Genomic DNA, 22982 nt, shown 5'->3' with positions numbered 1-22982 from the left:
TAGTGTCTGACTGGTGGTGCTACATAAACAACAACAGCAGGGGGGTGATGAGTAGGGAGGTTTTCACACAGATTCTGTTGAAGTGCCCTTGAGCAAGACACCAATCTCTACATCCCCACAGGGGGTGCTGTTGTGTAGCTGAGCCAGACCTCCCGATGGAAGGGTACTAACTCGTTGTTGTTGTTGTTGTTGTTGTTGTTGTTGTTGTTATTATTATTAGTGGTTGTGGTAGCCCTTTTTAATACTGTATTTATACAATACTAAATACTTAGTATTATAGAGAGGCAAAGTGACCATCTACTTCCTGCTTCAGAGCTGTACCAGAGATTTTCATCCGCCATTTATTTTCCCACACACATTATGTAAAATGCGTATAAAAATAGTTTTACTGGTTCAAACCAAATGGTACAGATATATTTAGAAACGGGAGAGATCGCATAACATTTCACTGGGACCAAAACGTAAAAAAAATGCGGATTTAAAGAAAATATTTTGTCGATGATGTTTTTTTGTTTTGGTCCGAGTGAAATGTTCTATGGTCTCTCCCGATTATAGCGTTAGCTGAACCGTTTGGTTCAACAAAGTACAGCTATTTTATAAGCATTTTACAAAATGTCTATGGGAAAATAAATGGCGGGTGAAAATCTCTGGTGCAGTGCTGATTAAAGCAGGAAGTGACGTTCCACTTTGCCTCTCTATAATGATGTTGGTGTTTATATTTTTAGTATTGTTGAAATGGCTGGTGTGATCTAAATAGCTTCTGTCATTTGTTGTGTTGTGAGGAAATTGAATGCTACTAGGCTAGTAGGCTACTCCACATTCAGGGCCCCAGTGACTCAAATAAAAATGTTTAAAACATCCACTCGAGCTAATGACAGTCCTTTAGGACGTGGCACAGGCACTCGTCTTGATCGTCTTATTAGATAGGACTGTAGCCAAAACGGCAAACAAAGGCTTTGGGCCTTTAGCGTAGCACCCAGCAGACAGCGCTCCTCCTGCGTGCTCCTCCAGGGAACAAATCCTCTTTGCATGGCTGCTGATCACGGCCGTGCGGGATGTAAAGGAGCTTAGCAGCAACAGGCAGGGCCAGGCGGGCAGGAGGGCTGCCCTCCCTGTTGGCCAGGTGTCAGGTGATCAACATCACAGAGAGAGAGAGAGAGAGAGAGAGAGAGAGAGAGAGAGAGAGAGAGAGAGAGAGAGAGAGAGAGAGAGAGAGAGAGAGAGAGAGAGAGAGAGAGAGAGAGAGAGAGAGAGAGAGAGAGAGAGAGAGAGAGAGAGAGGCGCCCAGCGAAGCGTAGAGAAAAACAACACAACAACACATGAGTTCGATGGACGAGGGGGTGTGTGTGCGATTGGAATGGCTGACAGGGGGAGTGAGTTTGGACAGACGGAAGAATAGCAGAGGTGAGTCAGAACCAGAAGCTGTTAGAGAGATGGATGAGTGAAGGAGGATCTGGCAGTGTTGGTGTGTGAGACACTCAGGAGGGAGAGGCAGTGCGTCACACACACACACACAGGCTGAGCTGAGCTGCCTCCCACCCTGATTGGTTGACAGCTGTGAGGCGACCTGCCTTCCTCGTGAGAGAAACACTGTTGTTGCTCTCATGACTATCTCCTCTAGGCTAAAGTAAATGTAAACAACCTAACCTTGACCCTCTTGCGGCGGGGCAAAGGCTCACGTTAGCATCTGTTTAGCTATGTTTTATGTCATGGATGTCAGAGGCTGGCTTATTTTAAATTTGAGTGTGGAACGATACGGCCAAACATTGAATACATTTTTCAAGGATGAACTAATTCTGTAGGTTAGGATGAACTAATTCTGTAGGTTAGGATTAATTTAAGGCCGTAGGCTAGCCTTCCAAGGAGCGGAGATGGATGCTTTGTGATGAAAGTGGCAAGTCATGTTGAATTAGAGGCTGACGTTCTCTCTCTCTCCCCCCTCTCCTCCTCATCACAGAGCTGGTTGCCATGGAGAACTCTTCGGTGGCGTCTGCCTCGTCGGAGGCAGGGAGCTCCCGCTCGCAGGAGATTGAGGAGCTGGAGCGCTTCATCGACAGCTACGTCCTGGAGTACCAGGTGCAGGGGCTGCTGGGAGACAAGGCCGATGGAGACCTGGATTTGGACAATGGTGGCAAGATGCCGCAGGTTAGAGACCTATTAGTTGAAATGGGTGTGATTCTTTTATTAGTCCCGCATTATTTAGATTAACATCTTCAAGCTAGCCTAATGTTCAGTATTTCTGGTCTCAAGGTTACACGCCGCCTAGGTTTGATGATACAGGAACTTGGTTCAAGCTGGTCGTCATATGTGAAACTCAGGCACAAACAAAAACTTTACAGAAAATCAGATAATGCAAATTATACGCTGCACTCTCCAATTTCTGAGTTAGTTCAAATTAGTTAATTAGTTAATGATGGCAATGCCAAGATCCACTAATTAGCCTACACATATTGCAAAATTGGACAAATTCTTCATTGTTTGTCCTTTGGTAATAATAGGACTATTTGTGGACATACTGTCGTAAAGAAGCGCTGCTTGGGTCTGATATACTGTGTATCAGGGATACTCAACTTGCTTTGCCCGGGGGCCACTTTCATGAAATGATAGAAGGCCAGGAGCCAGTTAATAAACAAACAATATACATTTTTCTGTAGCGGATTGTAGGTTTTTGGGGTGTCAGCCGGAGTTTAGTCTGACAATGTTGTGCACACCGGATAGTTAGTTAGGTTAAGTACATACATAAGTGCCTGGGTAGCGAGCAGACGGCGGTATTTGACAATTTAGCAGCTAAATCATAGATTATTGAAAGATATTCCATATTCCAGACTGAAATGCTATAACAGAAGTGGAGTATTGGCCAGAATGACATGAACATTTGGACACTTATTCAGCGGGTATCTTGCATGTTGTGTTCAGGTGCACTGTAAATGTTTTTTGTTTTTTTGTTTTTTTGCAATTCCATCGCGGGCCACACAGGGCCGCAAGTTGAGTATCACTGCTGTATATACTGTAGTCAGGTGCTCTTTGGTAGAATATAAACTGTCTCATGTCGGGAAACTGATCCAAAACAGAACCAAAGCACTTCATTCATCTTCAGGCAAAAAAATAATAATAATCTAGGACCATGAAAAGAGGTCAGTGCATATAGACCTGATGGTCTTCACCGGGCACATGAGACAGCACCAAGGCACTAGCAAGGTGAAACATCCAAAGTGTTTCTGTCATCTTAATGGTCAGGTTATTGTCACGGCAAATGTACTTGGTGCCAAATTGTTCTCGTCATCCTCTGCTCACTGCATCAAATGCTTAACACACATTCGCACACTACTGTGAAACTGGGCTAGCTCGCCCCACAGGAGTGCAGTGCCCAGCTGTGCAGGCACAAAGTAGTCCAGAGCATCTAAGATTAGATAGAAGACACTGTCCAGCTCCTGTCCAGAGCCTCTAAAGATTAGGTAGAAGACACTGTCAGCTCCTATCCAGAGCCTCTAAGATTAGATAGAAGACACTGTCCAGCTCCTGTCCAGAGCCTCTAAAGATTAGGTAGAAGACACTGTCCAGTAGGGGTGGGGGTGGAAAAAATCGATACACCATAGTATCGGGATATTTTGCTGACGATATTGTATCGATATCGAGAATCGTTGGAATCGAGAATCGTTGGAATCGAGAATCGATTCTGGAATCGATCGTGACCCCAGGAATCGGAATCGGATCGGATCGTGGCTTAGCCGGATCGGAGCACCCCTACTGTCCAGCTCATGTCCAGAGCCTCTAAGATAAGATAGAAGACACTGTCCAGCTCATGTCCAGAGCCTCTAAGATTAGGTTGAAGACACTGTCCAGCTCATGTCTAGAGTCTCTAAGATGAGGTGTCTTGTGTCTTGTGTTTTCTTTTTGGTGGTCTGTGTGTTTCCCTCCAAACAAACAGACTTTCCATTCACAAATGACAGCATCTTCTTCTCCCTCCATGTGTCTCCTCCAGTGGACAGACGACTGCAACGACAAGAAAGATGGCAGCTGGTCGTCTTCACGGGGGAGGGGCTCGTCCAAGCCGGTACGTAAATAGTCGAATGCATGTCAGTGTCACGTGTTTATGTCATTGACTTTATATGATCATGTTCACGTTTTACAAAGTGTATCATCCAACGAATCTGAGAAGGTGCGCTCACTGTACCATAGACAGCAGTGGTGGCCTTTGAATTCAGTTATAATAGGATTTATGATCACATTAGGTTAGCTGTTTCTCAGCAACTCAATTCTATTCATAATGAAACTAATGTGGAGAAGGTCTGGTAATGCAAGACTATAGTTAGCTCATGTTTTGTGTTGGACAAACGTTGGCACTGTGCTCTGACCCAAGCATGGTAGTAGCAACAAGTATGTGAGTTGCGCATCAACCTATCCGTGACAAGTTGGAGTGATCACATGACCATTCCTGGAGTTCAGTGGAGCTTCATTTGCATTTCACTTTGCACGAGTCTTTTGTTATAAGATGAACTTTACCACAGAGGTCACACAGAGGTCATCAGCTCACTCTCTTACCACAGAGGTCACTCAGGGTCATCAGCTCTGCTCCAGGTCCAGCTCACTCTCTCTCTATAGACCTTATTCGCTAACCTGGACAGCGCCATATTGTTGACATACCGTCCTGCAGCTGACAACTATAGTAACGGCCTTATTGTCGTTTCTGTTCCATTACAAAATAGCGATGGTGATGACAGCAATAAAAACCCAGAGTTGTTGTTTGAATGCTGCCGTTAATGCCTGTAATAAATAAACAAAAGAAAAAACGAGGTGAACACACTTTGCTGTGAGGAGCTGTCAGAAAGTTTCACCTGTCTCTCTCCCAACTATCCACACATCTCTGTGCTACTGACGTATCCTCTGTCTCGATCCCTTCACGTCTGTGGACGGTAGAGATAGAAACAAACCACGGGGACTTTATTGCTGTCATTACTACAGCCATGCCTAACGCAGGTCACCATCCGAACACAACAGGAACGATCAGGTAACGCTAACGGCGGCTAGCTTCCTATAAACGCTGCCTCTCACATAGGCTGTCACTTGAGAGCTGCAGCGCTGTGTCGAGAACATGGCGGCGGTGGGCGTGCCCGTACGTGAGTGACGTCAATCGAATAAGGGTCTATAGGCAATAGATTCCTGCATTGGTGCATGTGTGTGTGTGTGTGTGTGTGTGTAACCTTAGCAGTGTGGTGTACTGAATACTGTATATATATATATATATATATATATATTAATCGTGCACAATCTGCGTAGTCATGGATTCACTGTCATCTCTACGTCGCACCATCTTCCTGCATGTCATCTAGCTCTCACAGCCCTGCATTGATTTACTGTAAGCATTGCTTTCCTCTTCTGGACGCTCTCTCCCTCCACCTCTGCTGCACATGTGTTTGTGAAGAAGAGGAGGATGCTCTCTCTCTCCACCTGGCTGCACATGTTTTGAAGAAGAGGAGGATGCCTCTCTCCCTCCACCTGGGCTGTACATGTGTTTGTGAAGAAGAGGAGGATGCTCTCTCCCTCCACCTCTGCTGCACATGTGTTTGTGATGAAGAGGAGGATGCTCTCTCCCTCCACCTCTGCTGCACATGTGTTTGTGAAGAAGAGGAGGATGCTCTCTCCTCCACCTCTGCTGCACATGTGTTTGTGAAGAAGGAGAGGATGCTCTCTCCCTCCACCTCTGCTGCACATGTGTTTCGTGAAGAAGAGGAGGATGCTCTCTCCTCCCTCCACCTCTGATGCACATGTGTTTGTGAAGAAGAGGAGGATGCTCTCTCCTCCTCCTCTGCTGACATGTGTTTGTGAAGAAGGGGATGCTCTCCCTCCACCTGGGCTGTCCATGTGTTTGTGAAGAAAGAGGAGGATGCTCTCCCTCCACCTCTGCTAGCACATGTGTTTGTGAAGAAGAGGAGGATTGCTCTCCCTCCACCTGGGCTGCACATGTGTTTGTGAAGAAGAGGAGGATGCTCTCTCCCTCCACCTCTGCTGCACATGTGTTTGTGAAGAAGAGGAGGATGCTCTCTCCCTCCACCTCTGCTGCACATGTGTTGTGAGAAGAGGAGGATGCTCTCCCTCCACCTGGGCAGCACATGTGTTTGTGAAGAAGAGGAGGATGCTCTCTTCCCTCCACCTCTGCTGCACATGGTTTGTGAAGAAGAGGAGGTGCTCTCTCCCTCCACCTCTGCTGCACATGTGTTTGTGAAGAAGAGGAGGATGCTCTCCCTCCACCTCTGCTGCACATGTGTTTGTGAAGAAGAGGAGGATGCTCTCCCTCCACCTCTGCTGCCCATGTGTTGTGAAGAAGAGGAGGATGCTCTCTCCTCCACCTCTGCTGCACATGTGTTTGTGAAGAAGAGGAGGATGCTCTCTCCCTCCACCTGGGCTGCACATGTGTTTGTGAAGAAGAGGAGGATGCTCTCTCCCTCCACCTGAGCTGCACATGTGTTTGTGAAAAAGAGGAGTTGCTCTCTCCCTCCACCTCTGCTGCTCATGTGTTTGTGAAGAAGAGGAGGATGCTCTCTCCCTCCACCTGGGCTGCACATGTGTTTGTGAAGAAGAGGAGGATGCTCTCTACCTCTACCTCTGCTGCACATGTGTTTGTGAAGAAGAGGAGGATGCTCTCTCCCTCCACCTCTGCTGCACATGTGTTTGTGAAGAAGAGGAGGATGCTCTCTCCCTCCACCTCTGCTGCCCATGTGTTTGTGAAGAAGAGGAGGATGCTCTCTCCCTCCACATGGGCCTGCACATGTGTTTGTGAAGAAGAGGAGGATGCTCTCTCCCTCCACCTGGGCTGCACATGTGTTTGTGAAGAAGAGAGGATGCTCTCTCCCTCCACCTCTGCTGCACATGTGTTTGTGAAGAAGAGGAGGATGCTCTCTCCCTCCACCTCTGCTGCCCATGTGTTGTGAAGAAGAGGAGGATGCTCTCCCTCCACCTCTGCTGCCATGTGTTTGTGAAGGAGAGGAGGATGCTCTCTCCTCCACCTGGGCTGCACATGTGTTTGTGAAGAAGAGGAGGATGCTCTCTCCCTCCACCTCTGCTGCACATGTGTTTGTGAAGAAGAGGAGGATGCTCTCCCTCCACCTCTGCTGCACATGGGTTTGTGAAGAAGAGGAGGATGCTCTCCCTCCACCTCTGCTGCCCATGTGTTTGTGAAGAGAGGAGGATGCTCTCCCTCCACCTCTGCTGCACATGTGTTTGTGAAGAAGAGGAGGATGCTCTCTCCCTCAACCTCTGCTGCACATGTGTTTGTGAAGAAGAGGAGGATGCTCTCCCTCCACCCTGGGCTGTCCATGTGTTTGTGAAGAAGAGGAGGATGCTCTCCCTTCCACCTCTGCTGCACATGTGTTTGTGAAGAAGAGGACGATGCTCTCTCCCTCCTCCTCTGCTGCACATGTGGTTTGTGAAGAAGAGGAGGATGCTCTCCCTCCACCTGGGCTGTCCATGTGTTTGTGAAGAAGAGGAGGATGCTCTCCCTCCACCTGGGCTGCACATGTGTTGTGAAGAAGAGGAGGATGCTCTCTCCCTCCTCCTCTGCTGCACATTGTGTTTGTGAAGAAGAGGAGGATGCTCTCTCCCTCCTCCTCTGCTGCACATGTGTTTGTGAAGAAGAGAGAGGATGCTCTCCCTCCACCTGGGCAGCACATGTGTTTGTGAAGAAGAGGAGGATGCTCTCTCCCTCCACCTCTGCTGCACATGTTTGTGAAGAAGAGGAGGATGCTCTCTCCCTCCACCTCTGCTGCACATGTGTTTGTGAAGAAGAGGAGGATGCTCTCTCCCTCCACCTGGGCTGCACATGTGTTTGTGAAGAAGAGGAGGATGCTCTCCCTCCACCTCTGCTGCACATGTGTTTGTGAAGAAGAGGAGGATGCTCTCCTCCACCTCTGCTGCACATGTGTTTGTGAAGAAGAGGAGGATTGCTCTCTCCCTCCACCTCTGCTGCACATGTGTTTGTGAAGAAGAGGAGGATGCTCTCTCCCTCACCTCTGCTGCACATGTGTTGTGAAGAAGAGGAGGAATGCTCTCTCCCTCCACCTCTGCTGCACATGTGTTTGTGAAGAAGAGGAGGATGCTCTACCTCCACCTGGGCTCCACATGTGTTTGTGAAGAAGAGGAGGATGCTCTCTCCCTCCACCTGGGCTGCACATGTGTTTGTGAAGAAGAGGAGGATGCTCTCTCCCTCCACCTCTGCTGCACATGTGTTTGTGAAGAAGAGGAGGATGCTCTCTCTCTACCTCTGCTGCACATGTGTTTGTGAAGAAGAGGAGGATGGTGACATCTTCCTCTTAGGCTTCACACAGCTCTTCTGCTTGCCTTGGTGCTGTCGGAGACTTCATGACGCAGCGTTATTAGATGACTAGCAGGGACGCTATGATACACGGCCACTAATTGAATAGCCCCATATTAATTATCTGTCAATTAGATTGCTACGTGTGTGTGTGTGTGTGTGTGTGTGTGTGTGTGTGTGTGTGTGTGTGTGTGTGTGTGCGTGCGTGTGCGTGTCTCTGAGCTTAGTGAGCTCACAGTCTCTGCAGTGATTTTAGAGCAGTGGTTCTCAACGTGTGGCCACCAGGGGTCCTTGTGAGGCCCTTAATCCTTATCTCTCTCTCTCTCTCTCTGTCTGTCCCCACAGGATGAGTGGGAACACAGTAGCAATGGCAGTACAGGCTCCAGGCCCAGCTCCGGTTCCAGACCCGGTTCTGGCTCCCGCTCCGGCAGCAGGGGCCGGAACAACCAGTTCAAAGGCCCTGCCAAGGTACAGGTACATCTGGTGTGTGTGAGTGTTGTCTGTGTGAGAGCATAGGCCTATTGATAGTATTCTGTTACATCACCACATGGCCATTTTGGTAGGAAAATAACAGGTGATTGTGATCAATTAACAGGTGATTACAATCAAGTGACACTTAACACGTTCACTGCCATTGACGTATTAATACGTCAAAAATAATCCAACGGTTGACTGCCAATGACGTATTAATATGTCAAAAAAAAGAATTTTTTTTTTTTGACCGTGGGATGTGCATCTAACCCTTTTACATCTCTTATATAATTATTGGAGCCACCGAACGTTTACAACCCATTCCACCGAGCCACTAAGTGGCGACAGTGCTCTCCTGACTAGAGGAAGGCAAGCAAAAAGCAGCCATTCTCATGAAAATGGATGGGGGAAAACGCTTTCGTTTTCGCGCTGATTGCTGGCGATGCGGGATTGCAAATTTGCATAATAGATTACAGGTGGAACACACTTTGAAACACGCAGCATAAATATGACCAGAATCGCAAAAGCTTCTCTCAACCAAAACTCCAAGAAGCGAGCGAGTCCATCCAGACTTCCTCAAACAGCGGCCGCGCAGACAGGCAGCAGCAGCAGCAAAGCAGTGAGACTGGTGACAAGCTTGTGACGGCCGCTGCAGCCAAGAAGAACGCCCACGGAGGGAGGAGTAGGAAGCAACTCTCCCTCTCGCTCTCTCCCTCTCTCTCTCTCTCTCTCTCTCTCTCTCTCTCTCGCTCTCTCTCCCTCCCTCTCTCTCTCTCTCTCTCTCTCTCTCTCCCTCTCCCCCTCTCACTAGGATTAAACCTAGTGCGTCTCCGGGAGAGAGAGAGAGAGGGAGGGAGAGCAAGAGGGAGGGAGAGAGAGAGAGAGAGAGAGAGGGAGGGAGAGCGAGAGGGAGGGAGAGAGAGAGAGAGAGAGAGCGAGAGGGGGAGGGAGAGAGAGAGAGAGAGAGCCAAAAATGAATGGTTAAAGTGACTGTTCTATCGAATTTCACAAAAAGCCGTTTATCTCTGAATAATTTTTCTGACGCTGAAACCATGCTGTATTCAACTGCTAATGCTTACATAACTACTAACTCTACAAACTAACTCTTTTAGACAGAGAAAGCACACATTCTATTAGTTCTTTTGAGATATTGTGTGTTCACAAAATCTTAGCAGAAAAGAATCCTCGGGTCTTGAAAGATGAGCCAGAATCCTCAAAAAACCCCTCTGGCAGAAGCTAACTACAGTAAAAAAAAAACGTCTGGCAGTGAATGTGTTAACAGCCAATGAGCTGTGTGTATTGTAGCACCATATTGGTAGGACAAATGTTTGTGACATCATGGGAATACTATGAATAGGGATTGCTCCTCACATATGGGACAAATGAATAGGGGAGACAGAATGGTGTCCTCCAACAGAAACAATGTCCAGTGTTTCCCCTACCATTCTACAGGCCTGGCGGGCCCGCCATGCCAACGGCGCCCCCACCAGGCCAGAAAAGAAATAGCAAAAAAACAAAAACAAAACAATTTTTTTTCCCCCTGCTCTCCCCAAAATTACAATAAACCTTTATGGTATATTATTACAATACAACGATACTGTTGTTGACAGTAATAGAAGGTGCCAAATCATTCAAAACAATAAGCATTTTGCTTTTAGGAGCATCGTGCCAGCGTGCGGCGCTGTTCCAAAACGTGTCAACGTGTGTCGTTGCCTGGGAAACGCACATCCCATAATACAACTGTTCGCATCGCATCCCATACTAGTACGATGATACTCGGGATGCCATTGCGAACATAGATGCGAACAGGTTAGCTTAGCGTCGCCAGCGACGGCCCCCACACCGTTGCGGTCGGGGTACGTTTTGAAATCCCTCCAGGCCTGAAAGATATTCTAGGGGAAACACTGAATTGTCACAACAATTCCCCTCATTATCATTACTGTCATTATCATCACTGTCATTAGTGTCATTTTCATCACTGTCATTACTGTCACTGTACCTAACATGGCACAGGCCTAGCTCACTTACTTCCACAACAACAGTGTTTATAGTGGGACACTGTCATCATGTCTGCTAGTTTCTTCCCAGCGTGGTTTAATAGTAGCAAGCTGTTTTTGTGCAGGAAATCTAATGGGTGTTCATCCCTGATCAATAATATAGTTATTGTAGCTCAGATGTGCTGTATTTGATGTATTGTTTCTCCAAGAGACACTGACAAAGGCCCAGTGTAATTGTTTGTAACTGTCAGATCCAGGCTGGGTCTGTTTTACTGCACGTTTAAACAAAGACGTGTGTGTGTTTTGCAGAGTGGCCTTATTGTTCCCGCACAAACTCGTTCAAGTGTTTCTCTTTCCTTTTTGCTTCTGTGCTGTCCAGAATGGGAACAGAGAAGGCTCTCTGGACATCCTGGGGACAGACATCTGGGCTGCCAACACCATGGACTCACACGGGTAGGTGCTACCTCACTGTTTGGACACACCGGGTTTGGGTCTTCATTGCAAACCGTGGTTTCTGGAGGGACAAATGCTCAGCTCTTGCCCTCTTAGGGCTTGTGTCCACATAGTGTTTTGTGTGTGTGTGTGAGGAGAAATAAATGCGGATGAGAACCTCACCTGCTGTTAGCTCACCAACCACCTGCTTATAGCTCTGCTATGAGACAATAATACAGTGTTGTGGAACAAGCAAAGTCTCACCAGATATTTGCAATACATGTCGGGTATCCATTCTGCCTTTAAGATGACTACAGTAATGTGAATTCAATCATTACAATGCCTTCTTTCTCCACGCCCGCCACTTTGACTTCCTCCATATTGTTGTTGCTATAGAGACACTGCAGGAAATAGGCCACGCCCATCACGAGGGAAAGCTCTCCCTTCACTTCCACACACCAGCTTCATATTCCTTGAGTTAAACATAGCTAAAAGCTGCTGTGTGGTGGGGCTGCGCAGACAACAAATGTAAAAATTCGCCAGTTAAAGTTTTTTTGTACTCCTGAAGAAAACAAGGAAGCCATTGAGAATTGGCGAGAAGAAAAATGTGGATCTAGCTGTCAAGGAAGTAAGTTGGAGTGTTCATCTTTCGTATATACGATCTTTTTGTGCAACACGTGACACAGGAGAACGCCAGGATTGGGGGGGAGTTTTTGTTTCCCCCCTGTTTTGGGCGTGGTTTCTGAATGATGACGCGCTCCGCAATGTCTCTATGGACAGGTTGACAGCCAGCGTCTCTCCGTCATTGCGATTGGTCACCTGGTGCTTTTCTGAACAGTTGAACATTTCTCTGCTTCTAAAAGCGCTCCGCTCCCCCCCCCCCCCTTCCCATTGCTTTTGATGAGGAAAGGGTGCTGCTATATGCTATATGCTATATGGACACACAGCCTTATTCTCTCTCTCTCACTCACATCATCATCATTATGCGCTATCTAAGGGCCATTGTCCACAGCTGCAGGGACAGACGTGCACCCAGTGTCGTCTTGTCAGACGCAAGCGGATCCGGCAAAAATAGGCATCTGGTCTGTTTTTGTCAGATCTGCAGAGCCGTACCACATCTGGTGGACATTGCGCTTAAGGCCTTGGCCACACTGGTGGACAGAACGGATAGACGGATAGATTTATGTCCGTTGCATGTACAAGTAACCTACTTGTACAGCAGGTGGCAGTAAGCACCTTGAAGGTGTCAGCGACCCGCCTATAAACCGAGAGAAGAAGAAAGCTGGCGTCAGCTAGCTGTTAGCTCTGTGCGCTACGTTACTTATGTGGCAATAAAATGCCACCGAATGACCAGATTAGATGGTGAAATCAGACGGTGACACTGACTATCACGTTGTACAACAGCGGGATGGTGTACACAGCATTAATTATAGCCTCCTTCACCGCCTCGGCCGCCATCTTCTTTGAAAAGTTGAAACACATCTCGGAAACGCCTCCTTTCGAGACCTCGACTCTGATTGGCTAAACGGACAGTGACTATCCGACCATCCAACCATCCGATACGTCCATCCAGAAAAAGTTCATCCCTCTTCAACTTTCTGTCCATCAAAACGTATGCAAATTTTCTGGATACGTACGCTTCTGAGTGCTCCACGGACAGTCGGACAGCTGTCATTGAAAATGAATGGAAGTGAAGAGAGAAATGAACGCACACGGACAGACACCACGGATCAGTGTGGCCAAGGCCTTAGTCACGCCCCCACTTCCACTTTGTATTGTAATCCTTCCGAGTTCTGTGCAACTATTTTCTCCACTAAACAGTTCCAAGTGAACACAAATTCATATTAACAATTCAATATTTGGCGATTTCACTGAATAAAGCACGTTTGGGACAGAACTTTTTTTTTAACTGGGCAATGTGCTTGTAGTGCTGTGTTGTTTTTCAGTACTTCATCATGTCATCTGAAATGCCTTCATTGTCTGACTGTGAACCACGACATCTACTTAACTGCTCCGTGTAAATCCACTGTTCTCATCCTGTGCATATGAAAGTGTATAGCTTTCATTGATGAAAAGAATATTGTTGTCTGTAAATATATTAGGCCTTCATGCTTGAAAGACCAAAAAGGCTCTGTGTGTGTGTGCGTGCGTGCGTGTGTGTGTGTGTGTGTGTGTGTGTGTGTGTGTGCGTGCGTGCGTGTGTGTGCGCGCGCGCGCGCAGACAAGACACTTAGAGGAGGAAAAAATAGAAAGTGGAATGAGTCAGACATAAATCAGTGTAACCGGAGGGAAAAGCGGTTGCCGTGGCAACAGCTGCACAGCAACCTCACCTAGAGATGTTCGGCCACGTTGGCACATCTGAACACACAGAGGAGGGATGGAGCTGCTGGTATGACTGGATGATGTAAGCCCCCCCCCCCCCCTCCCATACAGTCATTCAGTAGGACCATTAGTAGCACAATGGAGGGGGGGGGGAGTCTATTTGCTGCTGACAATATACTGATCTAAGTCTAATATAGATTAAACATTAATGTTGCAGGCTAAATGTTTTGATGTGTTTTGCCTTCTTGTTAAGCTTAAGCTAAAACAACAGCATTAGCATGGAAACCCTGCTTTAGCTCACAGGCTCCTACTCCAAACATACACCAATGATAATAGCTTCAGTTGTATCTGTTACCAATGATTACGTCCAATCAAATGAAATAGTCTAGATTAATTTGGAATCTGAATTTGGAATCTGAATTTGGAATCTGAATTTGGAATCTGAATTTGGAATCTGAATTTGGAATAAGAAATTAATTTGGAAGATTAATTTGATTGTTTGTTGTTTGCTGTTGGGGCCTTGTTCAGGCTGCTCTCTCCCATGTCTTCCTGTGTGGAGGACTGCAGAGCACAGGGCCACCAGGCCACAGCCACCCAATCCTCTGCTGTGTTGGGTGTCTCATGTTCTTATGCAGCCGTCTGAGTCTGACACAAGCCGCCAGAGCTCTCCTCTTTCTCCTGCCTGCCTCAGGATCTGAACCAGGAACCTCTGGAATGACCTCTTGACATCCCACACACTCCTCCTCACTCAGATGCCTGTTCTGTTCTGGCTGTTTGGTCGTATTGACCACCTGACCACATGCTTATATATTTGCTTACAAGCACAATCTTTGTTCTGTATTAGATGAATGTGTAGAGTCTACTCCCGGTCGCGTGTGTGTATGTGTGTACTTGTGTGGGTATGTTTGTGTTGGGTAATGCATGATTTGCACTGTGTGTGTGTGTGTGTGTGTGTGTGTGTGTCTTGTTGTGGTTTTAGACTGCCAAAGGGATAAGATTGGTCGCTGGTAGAATGGGTGATAAGTGATAAGGCACCTGTGATCATAGTGCTGCTGATAAAAATGTACCATTCAGCTACAGTAACCTTGTCTAATGGTGGCATTGGCAGGTTTATTCACCTTCTTATTTGCCCGTATAAGGACGCTTCCGCATAACATCATTTTGTAATCGTCTTTCCGTTTTAGACCCGGAAGTAGATTACTCCTACTCCCCCCCCCCGCCGATCTTTTATCCCATTAGTGCTAATTTTTAATTTATTTATCCTGGTTGCTGCTCCACCCTCTGCCGATCTGGGGAGAGCCGAAACTGGCTCCATGCTTCCTCTGAGACATGGGCAGTTAGCCAGCCGCTTCTTTTCACCTGACAAGGGAAGCTTCACCGGTAGAACATATGTGGGAGGATCACGCTGTTCCAACCAGTTCCCCTCCCTCCGAACAGGCGCCCGTAACGACCAGAGGAGGCACCACATCAGCGACCAGGATATTGCATGTTTTGGTGAAGGGGTTTCTATATGAAGGAAACCCCCAGGGGGCACGGGAAGAACATGCAAACTCCACACAGAAAGGCCCTTTTGATGACCCCACCCGGGCGGCGGGCACTCGAGGACATGCGGACGGACACGCATTCCTTCAGCGTTCACAGCGTCCCAGGTGGGAATCGAACCCAGGACCTTCTAGCTGTGAGGCGACAGCGCTTACCACTGCACCTCCATGCCCCCTCTCATAATCATTTGTAGACTTGCCAAAAAGCTGTTTTCAAGCAAAACAACAAACCGTTTTAAAGTTTTAATATTTTTTCGGGTGAGAACGTAACATTCCAAATATGTGACCAGTTTATCAGAATAATGCCTATTTGGAAATATTGAACGAGCAGCGAGGACTGAGAGCGCTGGCTGTGTGACCCGTCGGACTAGCTAGTATCTGTCAACCCCTACTGTCCTGGCACTGGCAGTAAGAAAACACTGTCGACGTGCTTTTGTAACTAACGTTAAATGCCGACCGGGTACAGCCATCGGCTCCTCGCAGCAGTAACGCTATGAACATGTAACTGAAGTTGGCCACAGTGTAGCTTCTGAATGTTGCCAAACTTCATTCATAGTGACGTTTTGTTTTGAAATTGGCCACCAACTAGCGCTGAACAAATACAATTGTGTCTTAACACGGAAGATAAAAAGTGGGCGGGGCATGCATAAGATGAATATACCGGATGGTTACTTGCAAAGAAAGTGTTTGTTTTGTTCTTCAGAGTGGCAATTAAAATCACCTTGCTTGGTGATTTGCTGCATGTTCCGAAGCTGTCCCCGTAAGACAACAACTCCCATGATCCCACGCTACTTCACGATGTCATCAAACTACGTCGTTTGTTACTGTTTTGAGTGAAAGACCCCTAGTGGCAGAAATAACATACTGTGCCTTTAACCGTCCCACTGTTTCCCTGTTTGTAATGTATGCAGGCATGCTGGCTGTCTCTATCCCTCACTCTAACTTGATGTCTGTCTGTTGCAGTGGTGCAGGCTGGGACGTGCAGCCGGAGAAGCTGGACTTCAGCCAGTTCCACAGGAAGGTCTTCCGAGGAACCACCAAGCACCTGCCACACATCGACAGAGAGGGGTAAGGCCTGGCCCTGGGCTCAGGGCTTCAACTTGATCTATTCTAGGCATGCTACTGTCTTGTCCTGAGAAAGAGTCCAAATCAATTGGAATGGTATTGTGGTCACATCGTCTATTTGAGTCTGCCTCTGTCACTGATTTGAGGGAGTCTTTCAACCTCCACAACATTATCACCTCCATTGGTTCAAATTAATTGATGCCCTGTATCACTCACTGCTGCAAATCCCCCCCCCTCTCTTTCTCATATAGAGAGGCAAAGTGAACGTCACTTCCTGCTTCAGCACTGTACCAGAGATTTTCTTCCGCAATTTATTTCCCCATAGACATTTCGTAAAATGCTCATAAAAATAGTTTTATTTGGTCAAACCAAACAGTTCAGCTATATTTAGAATTGGGAGAGACCATAGGTTGAGGCCACGTCTCGTCATAGAGAGTCCGCATGTCTGGGAACGCCCACAAAATGTTAAACGGCTGGCGCGCGAGTGGGGTAAAACCGCCCATATATCTCATGGGCTGACTCACCAAAAGAAGGTGCTGCGGCTCTAAACTACATGTTTGGGGGTTCTAGAGCAGAACACAAGACGTCTGCTCAGATGTGCGTTTACTGCGGTGGTTAAATCCCCGATCGTGTCTGCCTGGGCTGGGCTATCAGCTAAATTCTAACTTTGCTGAATGGATAGAACGGGGATTTTTACCCCACCCTGACCACGCCCCCAGCCAGGCTGAGCCAGCTAACCTGCGTCTATTGTGGGCGTTCCTAGAGCCTGTTATGGGCGTTCCCAGACATGCAGACTGTCTCTATAGAAGATTTCACTCGGACCACAACTAAAAAAACATCAAAAAATATTTTCTTTAAACACGCTTTTTTTTATTTTTACGTTTTGGTCCGAGTGAAATGTTATGTGGTCTCTCCTATTTCTAAATATATCTGAACCGTTTGGTTTGAACAAGTAAAACTATTGTTATAAGCATTTTACGAAATGTCTTTGGGAAAATAAATGGCGGATGAAAATCTCTGGTACAGTGCTGAAGCAGGAAGTGACGTTCCACTTTAGCTCTCTATTGAAATAGGCCATATTGGCATGACCATAGACAGTACAGTATGGCTATAGTCACATAACAGACTAACAAGTAGGACTGTTAGTTTAGGGCTATTACGATTAAAATAACACAAACAATGGAAAGTAACAGCTATAAAACATGAAACATCAAAGGTGATATGGGGGGGTAAGAAATTGTAACAATAATGGTATTTTCAATAGCTGTGTGTGCGCGCACGTTTGCAGTAAGCTTCATGAGTGTGTGAGTTAGGGATGAAACGATAACCGGTTTGAATGTTAACCGTGATAAAATCCCTTACGATAACCGTACGCTTTGGAAAACATGGTCAATACTGTCCATCATCAACCAAAGTTGGCAACCGTCTCCCAGATGCAAAGATGCGCAGCCTTTGGAGAAATGATTTCAGTGAGTGTATCAATCCTTTCTGGGTCTGAGTTTTCAATATAAAACTTGGTGAAATGATTTCTGTGAGTGTATTAGTACTTTTTTGGACATTTTCAGCACATTTGAACAATACCGTGATCATACTGATAACCGTGATCATTTTGGTCACTATAATCGTGATATGAAATTTTTCATATCGTTTCATCTCTAGTGTGAGTTATTGGTCTCTCACTGTCCCTTAAGCTGTGTTCACACCGAGATATATTTTTTTTTCTCTGTCGCTCGATTCAACCATTTGGAATGGCTCTGTCGCTCTGTTTAAATCACTCGTCAACAGGCACACGAATTGATGGACATCTGGGGGCTATAACGTTACGCAATGTCATGATGTTTGTCCACTACGAGCCACCGTAGTTGTTTACAAGCTAAGCCTATCAGCGTGCTCCTAACGCGAGCTCTATACCGGTAGTACAGACTTCACTTCATGTCAGCTGTCAGCCTGTCAATCAGCTGTCAATGCGGTTTGTTGCCACACAATAAACCCGCGGTTTGTTCCAAGCCAGTGTGATCCTTGACTCGCTCTCACACGGCAGCCAATCAGCGTTGAACAGCGAGCGACTGATGCCAGCGTAATTTCGCTCGAGTTGGGATATTTCATCTCGGGCAACGAGCGTATTTTCTCCCTATCGCTCTGTCTCTGTCGCTCGGACGCCCAGCGATTTTTCTCCCGGGCGAATATACGCTCAATCGCTCGTTTGCGTTGACTTTGTATGTAAACTCAATGCCAGCGAAAAACTTTAATAGGTTGGTGTGAACGCAGCTTTAGTATGGCAAGCAGAAACGTAATGTCTCTCTCTCTCTCTCTCTCTCTCTCTCTCTCTCTCTCAGGATGAATAAAAGCACGGTTGAAGAGGACGATGGCATAGACATGAATGACATAGAGAGGTTCCTCCCCCACCTGCACTCAGTAAGTCACTTCTCTATGAAAAACAAACACTCCTCTCTTAGATTATGTTCTCATTCTGATGTATGAGATGTGTTCTATCCACTGATTCTATGTACCATACTAGCTGTATGTTGTATTATAAAATAGTCCTCATGCACAGAAGCTACTGTGAGTTGACACAGTGGACTGTCTAGCAGCAACAACGCTTTTCACCAAGATGACAAACCTATTAGTGGTTAGAGAGCGCCCCCCGGTGGCACACTGGAGAAACAGGAGGTGCAAAGAAGAAGAGAGGATTGGAATAGTGCAGTGCAGTAACAAGGTTCATAGTGAAATCCCCAGTCAAGCACACATAGATATCACTTTCTCTACTGCCAGTGGCCTCAGTAGACCTCAGTGCAATGCAGCCACAAGTTTACTTTCTCAACTGAAACTATCACTCTCTCCACCTCCACATGGAACTAACAGCAGAACACAAGTTCACACCAAGTCATTCTGGGAAATGTAGGAAATCAATAGCAGAGGTTGAGGCAGGTTGAGGGAAAATGGATATACCAAAAATATTAAACACTTAATTATAGAATAACCCCTGTAGTGCTTTGGCCATCTCACTTTGATTATATAACAGTATCTGAGGGTGGATTTTTCCCCTTTAAAATCAATTGTAAAGTAGGGGTCAATTTGACCTTGAATTGAAGCAAACATGTGAGATAATTATGAAAGCATTTATATTAAGTGTTAATTAATCATGTATGAGGGTTAACAAAACAGTGAGACCGGTTAATTATAAGTTGATCTCTGCTGACACCTGCTGGTCAGACAAAGAACCTGTGAGAAGCTGTAACTTGACAGAGAAGTGCATGGAGAAAATGTTATACTGACTGACCCCTGGAGGTGATACGCAGGTACAACATCCATTCAGCTTGTTGGCCTCTGAGGCAGTGGCTGTTTCTCAGACAGGATGAAAAACATCTAGTAAACTAAATATGTATCGCTTGTTTCTGATCTGCAATAGGCTCAGCCATTAGAGTGTACAGTACAGACGTATGCCCTTTCTGCGTATTATCTGGCATCACAACAATAACCTCATACAGTCGTTTAATAGACCCTTTTCACGGGGGCCATTTTGTGTCGAAAAGGCAGAATAAACACGGGTGCAAGCGAAACACTAATGAGGGTTTCCAAATTCCAATCATGGAAGTTTGAAACCCTCGTTAGTGTTTTGCTTGCACCTGTGTTTACCCTGCCTTTTTGACACAAAATGGCCCCCGTGAGAAGGGTCTATTGTTACTGTATTTGTGTATGTTATCCATATGAATGGATAAATGTGATCTGAAGTGGCTTAGTCTCCCCTGGCAGGCCAAGCTAAGGCATCCACCATTGTGTGTTTTCTCTGTGCTGTTATGTGATTTACTTGGGGTGACAGAGTTGACTTTGGGTCACTGATGTCACCCTCCTTTCTTCCTTCCCTGCTTTTTTGAGCCAACATGTCTTCCATCTTTCATAGTGTTTGAGCCCTAATGTCTTCCTCTTTCCTTCCCCTCTTGGCTTCTGAGCCGAGATGTGTGTGTGTGTTTTCTTTTACCTCCCACACTGTCGGAGCCAAGTTAGCCCCATAGTTGCACGTCCAAGATGGCTTCCTCATTTCAGGGTTCCTGAGATTGCCGTTTCCTTTCATTCACATAGGGCCAACAGAAAGACTGGGTCAACTGGGTTTGTCTCGTTTGCTTGGGGGATAGGATGTGGGTTGGCACCGGGACACGGCGGGGGTCAGAGGCAGGGAGCTGCGGTCGGAGCACCATGGCTTACTCTTGTCTTTTGTTCTGTCCCTCGCTGTCTTCGGCTGGCACTGACTCACTCACTCCTCACAGTCACACTCTTTCTTCGTCCCTCTACTTACAAGCACACAGACATCCACTAGGGATGGCAAGATAACCAGCGTCACAGAAAATCATGGTAAAAGAAAACAACAACATACTGATCAGTTATATCATCACTGTGAAGGTCTGACTACCTCTCCCATACAAAGCTGTTATGTGACGTCCTCTCTGTTTGGTATGATGCCCTGACATCATCATCATCATCATCTTCATCATCACAAAACTGTGCCAGGCAGAGTCCTGCATGGTGATGCCGGGCTGCTGCTGCTGTCTAGCTTCTTATAGAGACACATGTCCACATACCAGGAAGTGACATGTCCGACATGTCCACATACCAGGAAGTGAGATGTCCACATACCAGGAAGTGCATTGATTTTTATCCGGACACATGTCCACATACCAGGAAGTGAATTGCTTTTTATCTAGACACATGTCCACATACCAGGAAGTGACATGTCCACATAATGGGAAGTGCATTGCTTTTTATCCGGACACATGTCCACATACCAGGAAGTGCATTGCTTTTTATCTAGACACATGTCCACATACCAGGAAGTGACATGTCCACATAACGGGAAGTGCATTGCTTTTTATCCAGGTACATGTCCACATAACGGGAAGTGCATTGCTTTTTATCCAGACACATGTCCACATACCAGGAAGTGAATTGCTTTTTATCCAGACACATGTCCACATACCAGGAAGTGACATGTCCACGTAACGGGAAGTGCATTGCTTTTTATCCAGGTACATGTCCACATAACAGGAAGTGCATTGCTTTTTATCCAGACACATGTCCACATACCAGGAAGTGAATTGCTTTTTATCTAGACACATGTCCACATACCAGGAAGTGACATGTCCACATAACGGGAAGTGCATTGCTTTTTTATCCAGGTACATGTCCACATAACAGGAAGTTAATTGATTTTTATCCAGACACATGTCCACATAACAGGAAGTGCATTGATTTGTATCCAGACACATGTCCACATACCAGGAAGTGAATTGCTTTTTATCTAGACACATGTCCACATACCAGGAAGTGACATGTCCACATAACGGGAAGTGCATTGCTTTTTATCCAGGTACATGTCCACATAACAGGAAGTGCATTGATTTGTATCCAGACACATGTCCACATACCAGGAAGTGAATTGCTTTTTATCTAGACACATGTCCACATACCAGGAAGTGACATGTCCACATAACGGGAAGTGCATTGCTTTTTTATCCAGGTACATGTCCACATAACAGGAAGTTAATTGATTTTTATCCAGACACATGTCCACATAACAGGAAGTGCATTGATTTGTATCCAGACACATGTCCACATAACAGGAAGTGCATTGCTGAGCTTTCCTCACTCAATCATCTGGCTTTTGTTCCTGGTTGAAAGCTGAAGAAACTTGGTGCTATGGTTTACTGCTGAGATGTGACATAGTTTCCTGGTGGACTGTAGAACTCCATTGGTACGTCCATTGTTAACATTTTCTGCATAGTTTATAGCACGATACTGATGCAAACGAGGAAATGGGTTTATAGTAGACTGTTACCTGACTTTGTGGGGCGGTTCTTTCTCAGTCTACAATGCAGACGTCTCAGTTTCTTGTTGGATTTAAATAGTCCAAATATTTCCACTCCACCCAAGTTGATTCACCTGTTCCATCTGCCTCATGTCTGTCTCTCGTTTGAACTTAGGGGAAGGCTGTGAGGATGTCTCTCTTTCTTCTGCTGCTTGGACCTTTGTTGCAGGACACGTTTGTCCATCTTCAGTCCCATCTTCATGCGGTGCATGGTGCTGTGTGGTGTTATTATTATATCGCAGCTAAGGGGCGTTAGCTATTGCTTTTATAAAACTTTTATAAAACGTATGGAAGTAATAGACACGCTCCAATTTAAATATTTTTTATTCATAAATAAAATAGGCCCTTCTGGCTGCCTGCACATTATGCCGTCGCTATGCAGTGTACACACACACTAGCAGCTAGCATACTTCTTTTTTCCCCTCACAGGCGTTATTACTAGCGTTAGCGTTATCATTGATTTCATTATTTGACTATTTACATGAATGTGTATGAATATGTTGCCATTTATAGTGCAACCACTGAAAAACTGTCCCAACGTCAGTAGTATGACTTGGAAAACTGCTTTTACTAGGTTTTGTTAGGTGGTGAGGATGTTCCTCCACTTTCTCCGGGCCCTGAGTTTGGGTTGCCAAATAGCTCTGGAGATAGTCTTTACACGTCTCTTCAGACAGCTCTGGATATAGTCTTTACATGTCTTCAGACAGCTCTGGAGATAGTCTTTACATGTCTTCAGACAGCTCTGGAGATAGTCTTTACACGTCTTCAGACAGCTCTGGAGATAGTCTTTACACGTCTTCAGACAGCTCTGGACATAATCTTTCCACGTCTTCAGACAGCTCTGGAGATAGTCTTTCCACGTCTTCAGACAGCTCTGGAGATAGTCTTTACACGCCTTCAGACAGCTCTGGAGATAGTCTTTACATGTCTTCAGACAGCTCTGGAGATAGTCTTTACATGTCTTCAGACAGCTCTGGAGATAGTCT

The 22982-nt window shown here is 46.2% G+C and overlaps 1 protein-coding gene across 1 annotated transcript in view; it reads left to right on the top strand.

Annotated features, from left to right (window-relative positions):
- Positions 1–1968: 1968 nt before the first annotated feature.
- Positions 1969–22982, top strand: part of ctif (CBP80/20-dependent translation initiation factor) — a gene marked incomplete at both ends in the record, with an annotated part of 90336 nt that continues 69322 nt past the window's right edge. Inside the window, 6 exons of the mRNA XM_083657926.1 lie at positions 1969–2145; positions 3983–4054; positions 8654–8776; positions 11156–11229; positions 16035–16139; positions 18473–18551. Coding sequence (XP_083514052.1) covers positions 1969–2145; positions 3983–4054; positions 8654–8776; positions 11156–11229; positions 16035–16139; positions 18473–18551 — 630 coding nt within the window. The remainder of the gene's footprint in view (positions 2146–3982; positions 4055–8653; positions 8777–11155; positions 11230–16034; positions 16140–18472; positions 18552–22982) is intronic.

The sequence above is a fragment of the Poromitra crassiceps genome, assembly GCF_964638095.1.
Source record: "Poromitra crassiceps genome assembly, chromosome: 21".
NCBI lineage: Eukaryota > Metazoa > Chordata > Actinopteri > Beryciformes > Melamphaidae > Poromitra > Poromitra crassiceps.
The sequence above is the reverse complement of the archived record's forward strand: the minus strand, read 5'-3'. Positions and strand labels throughout refer to the sequence as shown.